Source organism: Thamnophis sirtalis, unplaced genomic scaffold, assembly GCF_051295495.1.
Source record: "Thamnophis sirtalis isolate CommonGarterSnake01/CBP01778 unplaced genomic scaffold, rThaSir2_p1.2 scaffold_4, whole genome shotgun sequence".
Lineage (NCBI taxonomy): Eukaryota > Metazoa > Chordata > Lepidosauria > Squamata > Natricidae > Thamnophis > Thamnophis sirtalis.
In genome coordinates, this window is record NW_028261384.1 from 92887689 (window position 1) to 92907138 (window position 19450).

General features: G+C 37.1%; 1 protein-coding gene across 1 annotated transcript; it reads left to right on the plus strand.

The window, feature by feature from the left end:
* Positions 1-3585: 3585 nt before the first annotated feature.
* HROB (homologous recombination factor with OB-fold) lies at positions 3586-18043 on the plus strand. Its single transcript, XM_014055549.2, has 10 exons — positions 3586-3722; positions 8227-8277; positions 8533-9684; positions 10328-10411; positions 13089-13229; positions 14462-14570; positions 15437-15522; positions 16207-16356; positions 16869-17046; positions 17431-18043. The coding sequence occupies exons 1-10, from the start codon at positions 3720-3722 to the stop codon at positions 17502-17504; spliced, it is 2028 nt and encodes a 675-aa protein (XP_013911024.2). The 5' UTR covers positions 3586-3719; the 3' UTR covers positions 17505-18043.
* Positions 18044-19450: the final 1407 nt, after the last annotated feature.

Sequence of the window (19450 nt, forward strand, 5' to 3'; positions counted from 1 at the left end):
TTTCTCTCAGGTTTTGAGCTTGTGTAAATTTCACATTTCTTACCCAGATTCTTTCCCATGTATCCAACATTATTGGTTCTTCAATATTTTGAGCCCACTTTATCATACAATCTTTAACTAATTCTGTTTCTGAATCCATCTGTATCAATACATTATATATCCTCTTTATATGCATTAAGCTTTGATCTCTTATTTGTTTAAACAGATTATCCTCAACTTGGATAAAACCAATTTTTTGATCTATTTTCCACCTGGCCTGTAATTGCCCATACTGGAACCATGTTTGAACTACCTTCTCCTCTTTTAATACCTCTAAAGATTTTAGTTGTAGTACCCCCCTTTCCAAAATGAGAAGCTGTCTGTAGGTAATTCTATCCTGTTTTTGTGCTATATTCATATTTTCAATTGCGTGTCTAGGAATTGCCCACATAGGTATCTTGTCATTTAATTTATATTGGTATTTTTTCCAGACCCGCAGTAAAGCATTTCTTAAAATATGACTTTTAAAATTCTTGTCCAATTTTTTGTTGAATAACAGGTAAGCATGCCAACCATATACCAGATCGTATCCCTCAATATTCAATATTCTATCATTAGTTAAATGAGTCCAATCACTAATTACAGATAGCGCCACTGCATCATAATATAGTTTTAGGTTAGGTAATTTCAAGCCTCCTCTCTTGCGTACATCTTGCATTATTTTCATTTTTACCCTCGGCTTCTTTCCTGCCCATACAAATTTGTTGATACCCTTCTGCCATTCTAAAAGATTCACATCTTTTTTAAGTATAGGTAACATTTGGAAGAGAAATAAAATTTTTGGTAAGATGTTCATTTTCACTGCCGCTATCCTACCCAGCAAAAATAAGTGCATTTTTTCATCTCTATCTGTATACTATGCCAAAGTGGTTCATAATTATGCTTATATAGTTTCCCATTTGAAGTTAAAATATTAACTCCAAGATATTTGACTTTTTTGACTACCTCACATCCTAGCATCCCTCCTAGTTCTTCCTTTTGTTTAGTATTCATATTTATAGCTAATATTTTTGTTTTTCCTAAATTTATTTTAAAACAGGACACTTGACCATATTGATTAATTGTATTCATTAAAACCATACTGGATTCCTGCAGTTGTTCCAATATTATGACCAAATCATCCGCAAAAGCGTGCACTCTGTATTCTTGCTGCCTAATCTTGATCCCTTTTAGACCATCCAAGCCCCGTATTTTATTCAACAATACTTCCAAAGTTATAATAAACAATAGTGGGGACAAAGGACAGACCTGTCTTGTACCTTTTCCAATTTGAAAAGAGTCTGTTAAACTTCCATTGACTATGATTTGTGCTGTTTGCTGTTGGTATATTGCTTTAATTGACGGTATTTGCATTTTTTGCAATATCTTCAATAGAAATTGCCAGTTAACTCGATCAAAGGCCTTCTCAGCATCCAAAAATATGAACACAGCAGGAATTTGGTTGTTCTTTCCCAAATATTCTAATGCATTAATAATTAATCTAACATTATTTTTCATCTGTCTCCCCTGTATAAAACCTGTTTGGTCGGTGTGTATCAATTGTTGAATAACCAGCATTAACCTATTTGCTAGTATTTTAGTAAAAATTTTATAATCTACATTGAGTAATGAGATAGGTCTATAATTTTTTGGTTGGGTAGTATCTTGATCTTCTTTGGGTATCAAAGATATAAACGCTGTCTTCCAAGATGGAGGCACCTTAACTTCCGTTTGAATCTTATTAAATAATTCTCTAAGAGGTTCTACCATTTCTAACTGTAATTTTTTATAGTAAACCGCTGTCAAACCATCTGTACCTGGTGCTTTCCCTAACTTTAATTGCTTAATTACCTGCAAAATTTCCCCCGAGGTTATTGGTTGGTTCAATTTTTGCCTGTGCTCTTCTCTAACTGAGGGTATTTTCTCTTTATCTAAATATTTGTCTATATCTAAACTATTAATTTTATCCCCTTTATACAATTCTGTAAAAAATTCCCGAAATGCCTTTTGAATCTCCTCCTGTTGGAACACCTCCTTCCCTCTGTAAGTCAGTTTAGATATATTTCGAGTTTTCCTTTTTTTCCTAATCTGATAAGCTAACCATCTGCCAGGTTTGTTTGCGTTACAAAAAGTATTGTGTTTTGCATATAATAAACTAGTGGCTACCTGGTCAGAGATCAACATGTCAAATTGAGATTTTAATATGGTGATAGCTTCCTTAACATTTGTATTGCCTGGATTCATTGTTAACTCCAACTCTTTCCTCTTAATTTCCTCTTCCAATTCTGTTCGTTTTAGCCCTTGTTTATATCTATGTGTTTTATTTATATTCATCAGCACTCCTCTCATATACGCTTTGCTTGCATCCCATATGAATTCCATAGGTGTACCCTTATTCATATTCAAAACAAAGTATTCAGATAACAGTTTTTTACAATCATTAATATACTTTTCATATCTAAATAAGTTTTCATTCAATCTCCAAGACCTTCTTGCCTGCACTGCCCTTCCCAATTCCATCCAAACTGGGTTATGGTCCGAAAGGACCCTAGCCGCAATCTTTGTCTTCTTCACCCTAGAAAGCAAATCATTAGTGATTAGTATAAAATCAATCCATGAAAGGGATTGATGTCTATCAGAAAAGAAAGTGAAATCATATTCCTCTGCGTTTCTTTCTCGCCAAATATCTCTGAAGATATTGAAGAGTGCTGGGCATAAGATGGAACCTTGTGTTACCCCTTACTTCCCTCCATGATATGGACATATCCACGTATTTCCTTGGTAAAAAAATAAATAAGGAAGTGATTTCCTATTTGCTTTTTTTCATTTTTTAAAAAAATCCTTAATTTAAAATATACCAGTAATTCTTTCCCACATCTTTTTTCAGGGCCAGTAAATGTCAGCTAAATGCTGCCATCTATTGATAATGTAGTTACTTAATAAAATCATAAGCATTTAAAGTTAGCAGACAGTGAGGCCAAGCCTTTAAACTTACAAATGTGGTTATGTTGGAACAATTACATTTTCTCTGTGCAATACAGAGAATTCATAGTTAATTTGCTTTTAAATTCATAGTAAATCTACTGGGATGTTGAAAAAAATATTACTATATAGTAAACAAAGGAAGGAAAAAACAGGATTGTACTAATGCTGATTAGCATGTAAGATAGTGTGTGTTAGAACATTCAGTATATAGAAACCATTCACAAACTGCACAATTCTGAGGATCCGCAAAGTAGTATTCAGCATCTCATCTAATTAGCTTTCATTTAATGATAAGACTGGATTAAGTAGTGATATATGTTTTGTGCACATGAACTTTTCCAAAACATAGAAACTACCTTCTGAGTGGGAGGAGGAAGCTAAATGCGTGCAATTGAAAATGAATGGATCATTTGGGCTTTATCAGGAGCCAGACATGCATTGCCACTTAGGTGGTCCCACAACCTAGGATCTTGTTTATGGTTGCGCAACCAAAGGATAACTATTAGAAAAAGGAGGCAGGACTTCAGGAAACGAAGCCCTGCCGCGCAGGCGTAATGGGGAAGAACGGACGTCACGCGTTTCGTCGGCGGAGGATGGATAATTCGAATGTTCGCTAGTGCGGCGTTTAAGGCGATGGCGGGGCTGCCTTTCGGGCGTTAAGGCTCGCTCTTCGTTTCCTTTTCCCCCGATAGTAACGTTGGAGCTTTTACTCTGTGATGGTAAAGAAGGACCGGCGTAACTTGTGGGGGGAGGAATTAAATATAGGGAATGACTGAGTGTCTATGAGCTAGACGGGGCCATTGGTTTCCGTGCAAAGAAGCCGAGGAAACTCTGTGGCTAATGAGGAAAAATCCCCCAGCTGCGATTTTTCTGTTATAAGGTCAAAGGGTACAAAACCCAACGGTAAACGTAGAAACAATAAGCATTTGAATTTAAAATTTTAATTTGCCCCTAGAGAATGTGTGAGTGTGGGTTAAGTAGAGATAAGGCAGTATGAAAAAAGGACGTTTTAGTGTGCATTAAGATAGGCTTGTTGTTTATTGGTTTAGAATTGGGCTAAACAGCCTTTTAGAAACTTTTTGAAGTGCAGCTGCAAATCTCTTCTCTCAGGCATGCTGGTTGATATTGTTTGAAACAAAATGCCTGGAAGTTTCAAGGGACTTTATCCTGATTTTGAATAATTAATATTGAACTTTGTGGCCACAAAAGACAATGATTCTTAAAATAGTAACTACATAAAACTAGGAATATTTTAGAATTTGCCATTGTCTTTGATATCTTTTTGGGCAATGATAACCATGAAAGTTTTTTGAGTAGATGGGCAGAGACTGAGCAATAAAGTGAAGGCTATGCCCATAATATATTAAGGCCTTATAAAATTCAAATTAATTCTATCTTTTTTCTTTTTCATTGGGACTGTGGTTTGCTTTTCCAGAAGGGATACACTGACTGCTGTTTCATGGTGTATCATCTTATGACATGTTTAGATCAATGTTTCTACTTTTACGGTTCTGTGAAAATCTATTCTTTTTATTTTATGCATGCTTGGGTATTGTTGATCCTGAGGGTTATATAAGCTTCATATAAATCTCCCCTGTTCACGGAGTAGTTGCTGTACGAATAACACCAACATTTTATTTATTTATTTATTCAAATTTATTTTTGTGCTGGTCATTTCCCCTATGGTTGGGTGCTTTTATTTCATAAAGTTATGGAACATGGCAATGAGAAAGGGTCATATTCCAGTTTAATCAATTCAATTAAATGAATATCAAGGGCGAATTGTTTGAGTACAGTACTGTACTAGATTAAATAGGGTTGATTTGGATCAACCTTGCTTTGAATAAATCTTTGGTTATCTTCATTGCAATGAAACCTCAGCATACGATTCTGGAAGTATATACCTATTTTGGAAAATGGAATTGGAAAAAAAAGAAAATAGATAATCTTTCTAAGTTTGGCCACTCTGTTAAAATCATTTTTAGAGCTTGAGTATAAAATTGTCAAGGAAGTTACAAAAAAAAAAATCCCTCCAAAAATATTGAGGAATTTGCAGGATCCCTTGCCTTGCTTAAAGTGAGTATTTATCATTACATTATCAGAAAAACATTGGATAAAGGTAGGGTTTCTGGTAAAATAGAATAATTTGGTCTAGTGGTTGAGGTCTAATGATTGAGGCACCAGGCTAGAAAGCAGGACATTGTAAATTCAAGTCCTGCTTTAACCATGAAAACCAATTGGATAACTGGTCAGTCACTCTCAGACCAGCTAAACTCATAGGGTTATTGTTGTGGGGAATATAGAAGGAGGAGGGTCTGTTGGACATGTTTGCTGTCTTATGTTTTGATGATGATGAAGACATGTTTATTTGTCAAAGGTGGGATACAAACTAAGTAAGCAAATGGTACAGTATATTGTAAATGTCCCAGAACCATAGGGGTTTCCCCCAAGACCCTTTCAGGGGGTCAATGAAATCAAATTATTTGCCAATTTGAAAAACAATGCAATATTAAAATTCCATCAAACTATTATGAGAAGTGGTATAAATGTGTCAGTTTTATTTTTAATATGGTAAATATTGATAAATATAATCATAAAAATAGAAGGTCTGTGAGGCCCTCTCTATTTTTTTAAACGTGGAAAGGTCTGAGAGAAAAAAGTTTAAGAAACAAAGCTCTAGAACAGTGGTGTCAAACTCAATTTCATTGAGGGCTGCATCAATATTTGACCTGGAGGGAGGGGGGCATGGCCAGAGTGGGCATGGTCAGGTTGGGCATGGTCAGCTTGATGTCACTCGTGTCGGGGACACTTGTGATGGGCCAGGCAGGGCTGGGGGCATTCTCCTGCAGCTCTCTTTCAGTGAATATGGAGCTCAGGAAGGTCGACATGGCCAATAATGGAGTCTAGGAGAACTGCATGCGGCCCTCCCGAGCTCCATTTTTGCTGGCAGAGGCACCGTGGGCCCGGGCCAGCCTTTCTATTTCCAGGGAAGCCCTGGGGGCCAGATCCACAGGCTGGATCCATCCCGCAGGCCTTGAGTTTGACATCCCTGCACTAGAAGAATATTAGGACATTACCAATCAGCAGAAGCACAAATGAATCATTGATCTGAAATATATAAACAAATCTGCAAGAACATGTATCAATGCGAACAAATTCATTGTTTTGAAATGTCTGACTTGACATTTAGCATTTAGCTCACTACTTCCCATTATTTAAAAAACCCACTTGTCAAGAAAGTCTATTTTAACTGCTTCTCAGAAAGTCTTTATTTAAATGTTCCTATTATGATTAGGTAATGGGTTTGGATAATTTTGCCAGGGAAGCACTGGCTTTAATTCCATAGAAATGTAGCAGGACTACAATGAACAATTGTTAGAAACCCCTCAGATATGTCGCAGTTTTCAAGGCAGTTCACAAGGCAGGAATAATCCAAAATGTTTTAATTATATGAGAGATCACCAGTTACAGAGAGGTCACAGTTACTGTAGCTAAAGGTGCTGTAGCCAATTAAGAGATAATTATCTTTTTCAGATTGGCATATTGAATAACATGAAATAAATGAAGCAAATAACAAATAAATAAAACAAAAACCAATTTTGGTGTTATCCCCTCCCTCCACACAAACACTCTAGAATGCATAGAATAAGACTCAGAGGCAAAGATAGGGGAAAAATTGAGAAAAGCAAAAGGCAGCAAATTATGCTGACAGAATAATATAAAAGGTATTTATTTTGTGCAGACTCACAATCTCTTCAATTCATATTGGTTTCTACTCAATTTGTTCCATAACTACTTCTTGAAGTTTTTATTATCATGTTTGAAATCATTTGTAAACTGCTAAGAATTGCTTAGAGTTAGATAGCAAATACATTTAACAATGATGATGATGTCATCTATGTGTGTGTGGTGTGTGTGTGTGGTATGTGTATGTATGTATATATATATGTGTGTGTGTGTGCGTGTGTATCTACACACACACACACACACACACACACACACACACACACACACACCTTTAAATAACCAAGATATGTTATATGGAAATTGATTAGACTAATCTGCTATTTCATATGTCAAACTATTGTGTTTTCACTAAGTTACTTTTAAGTGATATTTAATGAATCTCACTAAAATAACTTGATGGTGTTTATTTTGCACTGAATAAGTAACATCAAAGGTTCATGATTGTTAATTGTCAGGTCCAAAAGCTTCATGCAATACAAAGTATCTGAGCATAAAAATATTGATTACTTTTAAAATCTATAAGTTATATTTATTTGGATAATTCAACTCACACCTGTTGCCAGGTCTGTGAATGCAAGTAATTTATGGAGTCTATGGAAAGGTACAATGAAGAAGATCCAAAGGTGCTTTTCCAGGAGGCAACTAGACTTGGAGTTTTTGTTTTGGAGATGATTCGCTTCTCTTCCAAGAAGCTTCTTCAGCTTTGACTGGATGGTGGGGAATGGAAGGACTGTTGAAGACCCAAGAGTGAAGGGACACTGGGCAGCTCTACATCCATTAGCACTACTCAGGTGACCCTTAGGACACAGATAAACTCCAAGTGGCTCAAAGACTCTCTAAAAAATGCACATAATCGCTGTCTGCAAGGAATATAAATCCTTCCCTTCCCCACCATCCAATCAGAGCTGAAGAAGCTTCTTGGATGAGAAGTGAAAGGTTTTCAAAGAAAAAACAAGGAAGTTGCCTCCTGAAAAAGCACTTTTGGGACAACCATGACCTGGATGACTGAGAATCCCTATAGACTTTTAAAATGAAGAGAAATTCCTGCATTTTAAAATTAGAATTCTGAACAATTATAATTTATTTTAAAAATTCAAAAATTCTCATTTTGGATACTATTGGTTAGCAGAATTATGAAGTTTGGTAGATAAGTCTTTTCTTGTCTTTAAAATTATCTAAAAAACAATTTCTTTTTTAGTTCCTTTAAGAGAGATTTGGTTTTCCTTTAAAAGAAAAAGAACTGTGTTGCTAGATATAGTGTTCTGTTTTTAACTATGATTATTAAGTCCCCAGGAAGCAAACAGTATTTTTAGTATCCCCTAATCATTTAGCAATTTCAGTTTGTAGTATTGATAACACAGGAAGTACAGCTTCATTATAACTTCTGGTGAAGAATGTTTTGAAGTAAAAATAAAAATATTGCTGTGAAAAAACCCTTTAGAGTTAATCTTGAAAATTATCAAATTGCTCTTTCAGGCCTGCAAGCTCCAAAAGTTGTTTTCTGTGGAAGCTGAATTTGAAGATGAGGTAAGGGATCACTTCTGAATCATAATTTGAAAGTAGATGATGAAGCCAGACCATTGAAGTAGAAGAAACAAGAGGTTTAATTTGATAAAGAAGGTCTAATATAGATTAGCCACAAAATCTCAGATAAAATATCACTGTTCAATCATTGCTTACTTCTAAGAACTTGAAATCCCCAAGCAACACTTTCAGAATCTATATAGACAATTGAAATATCACTTTTCATGGCATGGCTTATCTTCTTTTTTCCCCACATAGGATTTCTTGATGGCTGTGAGTGATGTAGAGAAACAGACTCTAGACACAACATCTGCTAATTTAAGAGGTCTGAGACCACTTTCTGCAGGGTTAAGAGCTCCTGGCAATGCCTTCATGCCAGTCAAGGATCCAGGCACCCGTAGCTTTTCAGAGACCATGCCCCCTATTTCACAGGTACAAAACTGCTCCAGACTTCAATTTGGAGATGGTAGCTGCACTACTGAGACCAAAAACAACCATATGCTTCCCCAGATAAGCAACTTCAAGGTTCAAAAGGATCCAACAGGCTTATTAGCCAAGTGTGAATCAGGTAGCACTTCAGGCAAGAGATTTAAATTTGTGAATAGGCCTCCAGCTGTATTTACCTCTGGGACTTCTCCCAGGGATGATATTGACAATGAACTTGTATTGGCTGCATGCATGGATTTAGAAGAATCTAGTATGTATCCAGAGTCTTTCAGATCTGACTGTGGTTCCCAGAAGCAGATGAGAGACAATGACTTAGAAACAATCAAGAAACGACAAGTCACAAACACAATGACGCCAATGAATCCTGTTGGATTGGATACTTCACAAATGACAAAAATCCGAAAAGAATTTGTTGATGAGGTCGTCAGCCATCTACAGCCAATGGGAGTTTCTTCAGAGTCAAATCTGAAGCCTACCTCCATGGATTCTGTTTTTCCCCAGGCTAACTTAGGGATGAGCAACAGTATTGTCTCCCTTTCAAATTCCAGTGTTCAGATGATAAAGCCTGTTCAATCATCTTTGGATAAATCCACTTCTGAATGCAGCAGTCCTTCCTTGCCACTGATTAGACCCTGTTCTCCCTTTATTACAACAAGTACTCCTTCAAGGCTGCCCAAATCACGCATATTTAGCCCCAGCTGCTCTGACTCTAGAATGGTCAATAATGGTGGTCAACTCCATATCACATATGGTCCTTCAGTGGCAACTGTGGGAATCCCTCCTGTCATTCCTAAAGCCCCAACTTTAGTTGCAGGTTCTGGAAAGCCTCAGACGCCTGTTCTCACCAATCATCTTGTCCGTTTGGTCACAGCAGCCAGCAAGACATCTCAGTCAATGACTCATGTTTCTTTGCGAACTAAGACTCGTCGCTTCCCAGGACCAGCAGGCATTCTGCCTCAACAAGTAAGAGAACACTTAAGAGACTAGGTCTATATGTAAAAACATTGGGAAAAACCTTTCTAAAATATTTTAAACTACTTATATAAAACAAAATATTTATTCCAGCCATACTTTGATAAAAATCTATAATAGCTACCAACCATGTCATCCGTTGTCTTTACTCCAAAAAGATTGTTGGGTGAGTTGTCTTCATATTGGAGATTATTCACGTCTGGATGGGTTTAGTCTGTTGTTTAGGATGCCAGGAATAATCTTCCTAATACGTAGAATGGCACACAAGGCCAAATTAGAATACTAATAAAATACTATTTAGCTACTCTGTTCCAAAACATTTTGTGACTTAAAATTACTCTAACTGAACTGTTGCCTATGCTGCCCTAGTAAATGCCTTAGCCTTTAATGCAAACATTATTCTCTTGAGGAGCTTTGCCTTGTGTGTCTATTAGATCTAATAATTTTAGAATTCTTTAATATCTTCAGCTTCTATAAGTAGGATGACTTGAAACACAGCATTTCTCCAGAGTACCTCTTTTGAGTATCCTAAGAATTCTCTGCTTCTATTTAAGCAATAAAGAATAAGAGGGCTTTTAAAAAATATCCATAGGTGATGTACATGTTTTACATTTTTTCCTCTTTATTTAAAAAGCCTAATGGGAAAAACCTGGATGAGATTCTCATTGCAACTCCCCAGATGCCAACTCACGGAGCTGTAGCAAAATTACGAACTGAGGTAATTTCATTTTGTCTTTGAAAATTTTGTATTGGCTAGACTTAAGATACTAAGCTTATTAGTAAAAAAATCATGCTTCTTCCAATCTGCTTGTTAGTCTTTAAAATGAGCTTATAGGAGTACTTTTAAGCAATCTTTTCTCCTTTTTATAACTATCAGTTGCATCTTGGAGTAAGGGAATTTTTATTGGGTCCATGAGTTTGGGCTAAGACTCTTCACCCCACACCCAACGTCTAAATTAATGTAGTGTCCCATCCCTAATTATTAAAAATAGACACTAAATGTGTCATGTGGTCCTGTAGATAAAGAAACCTTCTTGAAAATTTGTCCATGCAGGATAATTTGGTTCTATTGTTTGTGGAGATGATAAGCTTATCATCTCTGCAAACTAAAAGCTAAAAATATTAAGCTTATTTTTAGGATGATGAACTGAATGAGCTCTCCAATGTGACTGTTGTAATGCTGGAAAGTCATTAACAATAGAGAAAATCTATGGAAGAATACCTTTCACCTCATGGATAATCAAATTCAACTTTACCACTTGAAGCTAGAGCAAATGTGATAATAGTTTCAATAGTTCAGCTGTAATTCTTGAATTATAACTCTACAGGTAGTGCTCGACAACAATCACTCATTTAGTTACAGTTTGAAGTTACAGTAGTACTGAAAAAAGTAATTTATGATCATTTTTCACATGACCATTGGCACTTTCACATGATCAAAATTCTGGTATTTGGCAGCTAGCATGTATTTATGACAATTGTACTGTCCAGGGGTTATGTGATCACCATTTGTAACCTTCCTGACTGTTTTCCAATAAGTCAGTTGGGGAAGCCAGATTCACTTAACTGCGTCACAAATGGGGCACAACACAATAACTCTCCTGCTTAGCAATGGAAATGTTGGGCTCAATTGTGGTAGTAAGTTGAAGACTACCTATAAATACACTTTTGTATACATCATCAATCCTGACAAGACTGAGTGGCTTGTGTTTTTTCCTCCCACAAATTGGCCAGCTATTCCATCTCTCAGGCTGGGGGGTGAAATTATACGCCCATCAGACAGGGTTCGCAATTTGGGAGTCCTCCTGGATCCACAGCTGACTTTAGATCACCATTTGTCGTCTGAGACCAGGGGGGCATTTGCCCAGGTTCGCCTGGTGCACCAATCGTGTCCCTACCTGAACCGGGAGGATCTTACAACAGTCACTCATGCCCTTGTAACCTCAAGACTGGTCTACTGCAACACGCTCTACATGGGGCAGCCCTTGAAGAGTATTCGGAGACTACAGCTAGTCCAGAATGCAGCCGCGCGAGCAATTGTGGGTGTGCCTCGGTACACCCACGTTACACTATCCTCCGCGAGCTGCACTGGCTGCCTATTGGTCTCCGGATACGCTTCAAGGTGCTAGTTGTCACTTATAAAGCCCTACATGGTATTGGACCTGGGTACTTGAGAGACCGCTTTCTGCCAATTATCTCCCATAGACCCATTAGATCCCACAGATTATAGAGTATAGAGTATAGAAGTTTATTTGTATGCCGCCCTTTTCCCTGGGGGGACTCAGGGCGGCTCACAACCCAAAAGGGAGGGGGAGACAAACTTTTAACATAAAGACAATACATAATTAAAAACACAACATTCATACCATTTGGGCGGGTTACAGTCTTAGCCCCAGGCCTGACGGGATAGCCAGATTCTGAGGGCTATGCGGAAGGTCTGGAGGGTGGTGAGGGTACGAATCTCCACGGGGAGATCGTTCCCTAGGGTCGGAGCTACCACCGAGAAGGCTCTCCTCCGCGTAGTTGCCAGTCGGCATTGACCGGCAGATGGAACTCGGAGGAGGCCTAATCGATGAGATCTAATAGGTCGCGTGGAGGTAATTGGCAGTAGGCGGTCTCTCAAGTACCCAGATCCACTACCATGTAGGGCTTTATGGGTGACAAGTAGCACCTTGAAGCGCACCCGGAGATCGACAGGTAGCCAGTGCAGCTCGCGGAGGATAGGTGTTATGTGGGTGAAGCAAGGTGCACCCACAATCGCTCGCGCGGCTGCATTCTGGACTAGCTGAAGTCGCCGAATACTCTTCAAGGGCAGCCCCATGTAGAGCACATTGCAGATTAGGCCGCCTCCGAATTCCATCTGCCGGCCAATGCCAGCTTTCGACCACCCGGAGGAGGGCCTTCTCTGTGGCTGCTCCGGCCCCTTGGAACGATCTCCCCGTGGAGATTCGGACCCTTGCCACCCTTCAGGCCTTCCGTATAGCCATTAAGTCCTGGCTGTCCCAGCAGGCCTGGGGCTCTTGAGTTCCACCCCTTCTCGAACTTGGTTGTGCTTGTTGTGTTTTTTAAATTGTCTGTATTGTTGTCTTGTTTTTGTCTTACTTTTTGTATTTGTTCCCCTCCCCTTGGCTTTTGTTGAGCCGCCCTGAGTCCCTCTGGGAATAGGGCCGCATACAAATTGAATAAATCCAAATCCAAATCATTATTTATTTTCTAAATGCTTGATATAATTAAAGTTAGAGGAAAGGTGAGTACATAGAAAGATGAATCAGTGTTTCAGTTATATAACTGGTTAATGTATCATCAAAATAAATAATACATTTCTAAGATGAATATGTTACTCTGCGGTGGGTTTGAGGTAAATCCTTATCTGGGATTCTCTGTTATTCCTTCAGGAAATGTCTATTTCCCAGCAAACAATAGAAGAAGAATTTGAAAGAGGCCCATGGGTTGCCATGAAAAATGAATTTGATTTGGATGAAGGAGATCCATCCTGTTTTCTTCAGATGTACAGCATTTCTATGGTACTTCGTAAGGTAAAGGCTGAAATTTGAATTAGTTTCGGTTTGAAAATTTTATGTCAGTTGCAAGGGACAGATCAGTGGTGGGATTCAGCCAATTCGCACCTATTTGGAAGAACTGTTTGGTAACTTTCTAAGCAGTTCGGAGAACTGGTTGTTGGAAGAGATCTTTTGTTTTTTTCCCCACATTACATGGCTAATCCTGTAAGGAAGGCAGGAAGGAAACATTCTGGTGTGTTTCTAGCCTAATCTTTATTGCCCTGCTTACAGAAACTGCCTCTCCAGTTAACCCTTATTACCATTGTAACAACTAAGGCGAAGTGCCCATTGACCTGAGTGACATTGACTTGGCCACACCCACATGATCACATGACCACCGAGCCTACCTAGCTAGTCATTAGGGCAGAGAACTGGTTGGTAAATTATTTGAATCCCACCACTGGAACAGATATATATTTTTAAATGGCTACTTTGTGGAATAATGAATAGTCAAGGAATAGGAGATGATGCAGTATTGCCACAGCCATACATTTAAAGCTCTTCCAAAATATTTTTCTCCTCCATTCTTGCAAGGAGACCGACCCTAAAATTCTCCCTCAGAAGATGATTTAATTAATTCTAAGCTATTTAAGAATAATGGGGGGGGGGGGGAACATTCTCCAAGTAATTTTCTTTAGCCCTCTATATTATGTCCTGTGTCTCTTCTATGAAGGATAGAAAATAAGCTATATATTTTTCGAAGTATAAGACGAAGTATTTTCCCTTAAAAAGAGGGTGAAAATCTGGGTGCATCTTATACACTGAATACAGCATTTTTTGCCTCCCAAAACTCCGCCTCTTTACCAAAATGCCCGTGCATAGCCTTTAGGAGGATTTTAGAGTGCTCCTGTGGGTTGGGGAAGGGAAAAGTGAGCCAGTTTTTGGCCTCCCAGCCCCAAGGAACATTCTACAAGCCTCCTAAAAACTATGCATGCCATTTTTTTGACATAAAAGGGGCCCGTTGTGCAAAAAATGGGACATTTTGGGGAGGTCTGCAGAGTGCAAAAACTTTTTTTTTTAATTTGCCTCTTCAAAATCTTGGTGCATCTTATACTCCAGTGCGTCCTATACTCTGAAAAATATGATACTCCATCTCAACCTATTTCCTTTGTCAACTTCTTAATGCAAGACATTTTTTTCTTACAATTGAATGAATTCCCAATTCCTGTTGGAGCTTTTCTCTTCCTTCCTTGGTTTCTTCCATTCAGGCAGCTCTGAAGCAACTCCCAAAGAACAAGGTTCCAAACATGGCAGTAATGATTAAATCATTGATGAGGACTAATGTTGATGCAGGTGCTGAGTTCAAGGACCCTACTGGTAAGGATAAAGAGTTCAACCCTACTAGGCTGGTGAGATAATACTTTCCCTTGTAACTTACCTGGATGCTTGTGTCATGTACAGTCACGTCTTTTACTGGCATCATTTTGAGTGACTTAGTTTTTTGGATACCCGAGCAAAAGAGCCATTGCTCTTTTGATTACTTAAAGTTTATCCCATAGAAAATAATGGTACATTTCTCTGGGGATTCTTTATAATGAAAGTTATGGGAAATTCATTATTACTATGATTTTCATAGTTACAAAAGAAATATAGACAAGCTTTTCTTGACCATATATTGCATGCATGCATGATTAGCCAAGTACTTCAGTACCAAGATGAATTATATCAAAAGTAGTTGAGCCACAAAAATTGTCTCCAAGTTTCCCAAATGGATTATGTGAGCGGTTTCTGGCATTTAAGTCCAATAACATAATAGTTCACCAAATTTCAGTATGTCTCTGTAAGCTATACATTTGGGGGAATGTCTGCCTGTTGCCCACAACTGTTATCATAAAAAAAGAACCTAGCAAATTACGAAAAAAGTCACCCAACTCCAAAAAGACTCTGGGTGTCTAAATATATAATACAATCTTCTCTAGAAGAACTTAATACAACCATACCTATAGAATATATCCGACAATATAAACTCAAAACAGTAACATTGCCAGGCAATACCGTACGTTTAAGCAGAAATGTATAGCATTAAATATTCAACTGTTTATCTGAAAATAACTGCTGTGCTTGAGCAAATAACAGATTACATGCTTGAATCCAGTCCCTATATTCTGTACAAATTAGAATTACTGCTAGATTTTGATAGATTCTTTTTGTTGCTATCATTTGTCTGATCTTCTCTCAAATAGGTGAAATGCAGGGCACAATACATCGTTTGTTGCTGGAAGAAAAAGAAAGTGAATTTAAAATTGGTTCAGTGCTTCTGCTAAAACAGGTAAGGAAGCAAGAAATTCAAGGCTGGATGAGCCTTGATACTTTCCATGCCAATAATAATAATATATATGTAAAATTTTTGCACTTGATTTACTGATATTTCCTTTGTATTATGCTGTCGAGCTATAATGTGTTTTGCAAAATTTGAAGCATAGTAGAATAAGATAAAAAAAACAACTTCCTGCCCAAGAGGTTTGTAATGTATATTTTCCTGCTGTCTATCTCTAAAACCTCTGGAACCAGAATAAAGCAGATATTTATAGTTCAGCAAAACACAAAACAAAACAATATGATTTCTTTTACAGCTTTCTTCAGTAAGAATAATATAAATATTCTCAACCCCCATTTCAATTTGACATTTTTAAGCTAGATGTTTTAATTCCCTCCTGTTGTACACACACATATATCAATCCTAGTGTGTTATTTCAATGCAATGGACAGAAATCAGATTATGCACTGGCAGTTATATATAACAAGGCTGTTTCCTTCCTATTGTTCTTTAAGATGCAAACAAGAAATGCAGTTAGGGTGACTATAACATACATAGATCATTTCAAGCATTAGTGGAGAGGCAAGATTTGGAAACATTTCATCTGCTGGCATCAAACTTTAGCATGCCTATACAAATTAGCATGTTAATAGTGCCACATATTATTGTGAAAAGAACTGATAACTATCTTCACAGGTGAGCGTGTTCTCTCCATCCCATCGCAATCATTATCTCAATGTCACACCCAGTAACTTGGTGAAAGTATATTTACCTGGTTTCAGCGGTGGAAATCAACTTCAGCAATACCAAGAGATTTGGGAAACAAGTGAGACTGTGACACCACAGGTAAAGATGTGATGATAAAAACAGTAATATTTTAATTATACAAAAATTAGAAATATGATTGTAGGAAAAGATATAAGAAATTTCATGTGGATAGATAGCTAAACTGAAAAGAAAACGTAATTTAAATCCAAGCGAGCTAAATTGAGACTTGTGGTAGTGACTCATTAATGAACAGCAGAAAAATGCTGTGCTCCCATGAGAGCCAGTTTAGTATAATAGTGCAGTATAGCAATGTAGCAAAAGACCGAGTCCTAGGCCTTCAGGCATAGGTGGGTAACTTTGGGCCAATCACTCTTAATCTAACATCTCAAAGGGTTGCTTTAAAAATAGGAGGGAGGATTAAGCATGTTCCCCATTTGAGTTAAAATAGTCAGGATAAAAATTTAATTATGATGGGATAAAATTTTTTTTTAGATCTTCTTTAAAGCATACATTATTCTAGTCTAAACTCTTATATTAGGTAGTGATACTTTCCCTTTCAATTATATTAACATGCTGTCTTAAAATTATAGCAGGATCCCCCCATAGGTGCTGTGATTGTAATGGCTGCTATGGATGACAAGAATATGGAAGGATATGAGAGAAATAAGAAGAGATGTCATCATGTATTAGCATCAAACGAAAGTCCATCATTATTACAAGAGTCAGGAAATTGTGGAGTAGGCAAATCCGTTGAGAGAGCTGACTTGGGTAAATAGAATGCTAAACAGTAATGGTTATTTTATGTTGTCTTTTGTTATTCTTCTCTGTGCTTTTAAAATGGAAATGAGGGAAGCTTTGCAGAGCTAGATAATGCTTGCAAAATCACATATTATCAGCCCTCACATTGCACCTATTTATTTATATAGCTGCCCACCTTTAAAAATGATACCTTTGTCCTCTTGTACTCTCTCTCTCAGACTCCTCCCCCCCAGCCAGCAGCTCCTCCCACCAGCCTCAGGGAACTTAAAATGCAATGGAGGCAATTTCACTCTACCTTTGTCCTCTATATTCTAAGCACTGTGCCACCATGGCTAATGTAGCTGCGAGTGATTAATATATTGTTAAAAACTTGGTCTCATTTTGTCCTTGTAGATGATCTGGACCAGCTTCTTGGTGAACTCCCTGATGATTTTTTCTCCAGCTTGGAAGAACAGAACACTTTATGACAGCTCACTAATCCTAAAATATCTTGCTGGGTAGGATCTGGACGCATACCTTTGTTCATGAGCCTTTTTTCACCATGAGGTAGACTTCCTTGCAGGGGCACTTTCTAATCACTAAAAAAATCCTTTATAAATTAGATGTAAGCTGTCCTTTAGGTAGAAAATAGATTTAGTAGCAAGATGGCTGGATGTTAAGCTAATGCACCTTCTGTGCGTGGAAAGAACTTAGCTGGTTTTTGGCAGAGATCCTATATTTTTGCACACTAGTACTGAGACCCTGCACCACACCTTATTACAAACTTGTCTCGTCAGAAAATAAATTTTGCAAGGCTATTGGAATGACCTGCAATGACTTTTTAAATTAACAAGTAACTGTTACTCCATTTGGTTTGAAATTGCCTTAGGTATGTATTTAATGTTTACTGTGGTGCTTTGTTATACACTGTTTCAGGCATAACAAACTGTCTTCTAACTGGTCTTCCAAAACAATAAAAAATGCTTATGTTAATTGATACTGTCTGAAAAATAAATGTGAAAAATATATCTGTTGAAGTGGTTTCTGAAGTTTAACAAAAGATTGTCTATTTCAACATTTATTTATTTATTTACTTGATTGATTGTTTTTATCCCACTTTTATTTATGGGAATGCACATACTGGTACATAATACTTCTTCTATTTTCTTCACAAAAACAAACCTGTGGGTTGGGTTGGGTTGAAAGATAGTGACAAGTCATTTTGACTTTTATACCTAAAGTGGAACTAGAGCTCACAATTTCTTGGTTCCTAGACTAACACCTTAATCACTACATACAATTGGCTCTTTTATTAATTTCTTCTTTTTCAGCTATTGCCTACCTCACTTTTAATAATGTGCATATGGAATTTTTTCATAATGTTATGGAAACAGATGGTTGTTTTTTTTTGTTTTTTTTTTTGGGAACCTCATCGTTTGAATGGGTATGGTGAAAATTGTAACATTTTTACACATACATATCACAGTTCCATTTTTTTAGTTACATATATTCATGGCATGTTCAAACAGAAAAAAGTCTTGCTACGTACAAAGAAATTCATATGCGGACCTCTATATACACAAACTCTTGGATATTATAACTGAACAATAAACTCAATTCTCATTTTAGCTTTTGGGATATTAGAAAAAAGTAATAAAAAGCAAGATTTTTTATTATATAGTACCATAGAGGGTAAGGACTTTCGTTATAAATATCAAGACAGAGGTTCATGCACTCATTCAAATAAGAGCCAGATTATGAAAAATATTTACAATGCTAAATAGATTGTTAAACATTCCAGATAAATTGTGTGAATATTTATCAAATTATGGAAACCTACTTGGTAGAAGTTTTTTAAGGGTCAGTGTATCTGTCTGCCAGATGAATTATGTGCAAAACTTGTGTGTGTTTGTGATGGTTCTTCAATATGCAATGTTTTGAGATGCTCCAGTGAGGATGATAATCCAGTTACTGCTCTCTGAACAAGGTATAGAGTTTAATAGATTTTATATTTATGAAATTATTCAATTCAGTGAGGTGCATAAAAGGTGAATTTTCAATTAGTTTCAAAATTATAATTTCTTAAACTTGAAAGTCAAATGTAGAAAGCGGTAATATTATTATGTATGAAACACCCTGCGTCCTCAACTCTCTTGCAGAGATTCCTCTTAGTAAGTGAGAAAAATCTGACTCTCATGGAAGGCAGTTTTTCTATAACTAGTTCACATGTAGAACTTCAGTTTTATTGCTTTGTAGCTCATTCTTGAGTTGTAGAGAAACCATACTCTGCTGTCTTGAGGTATTATTCATAGATGTGCTCCAGGCTGAATTTTTATTATTTGAGAACAGAATTGCTATTTTGAATCATGGTCTTCAAGTGCACCAGAATGAGAAAAAAAGAATTTCTTAAAAGACTGTATTGAAAAATATTCCT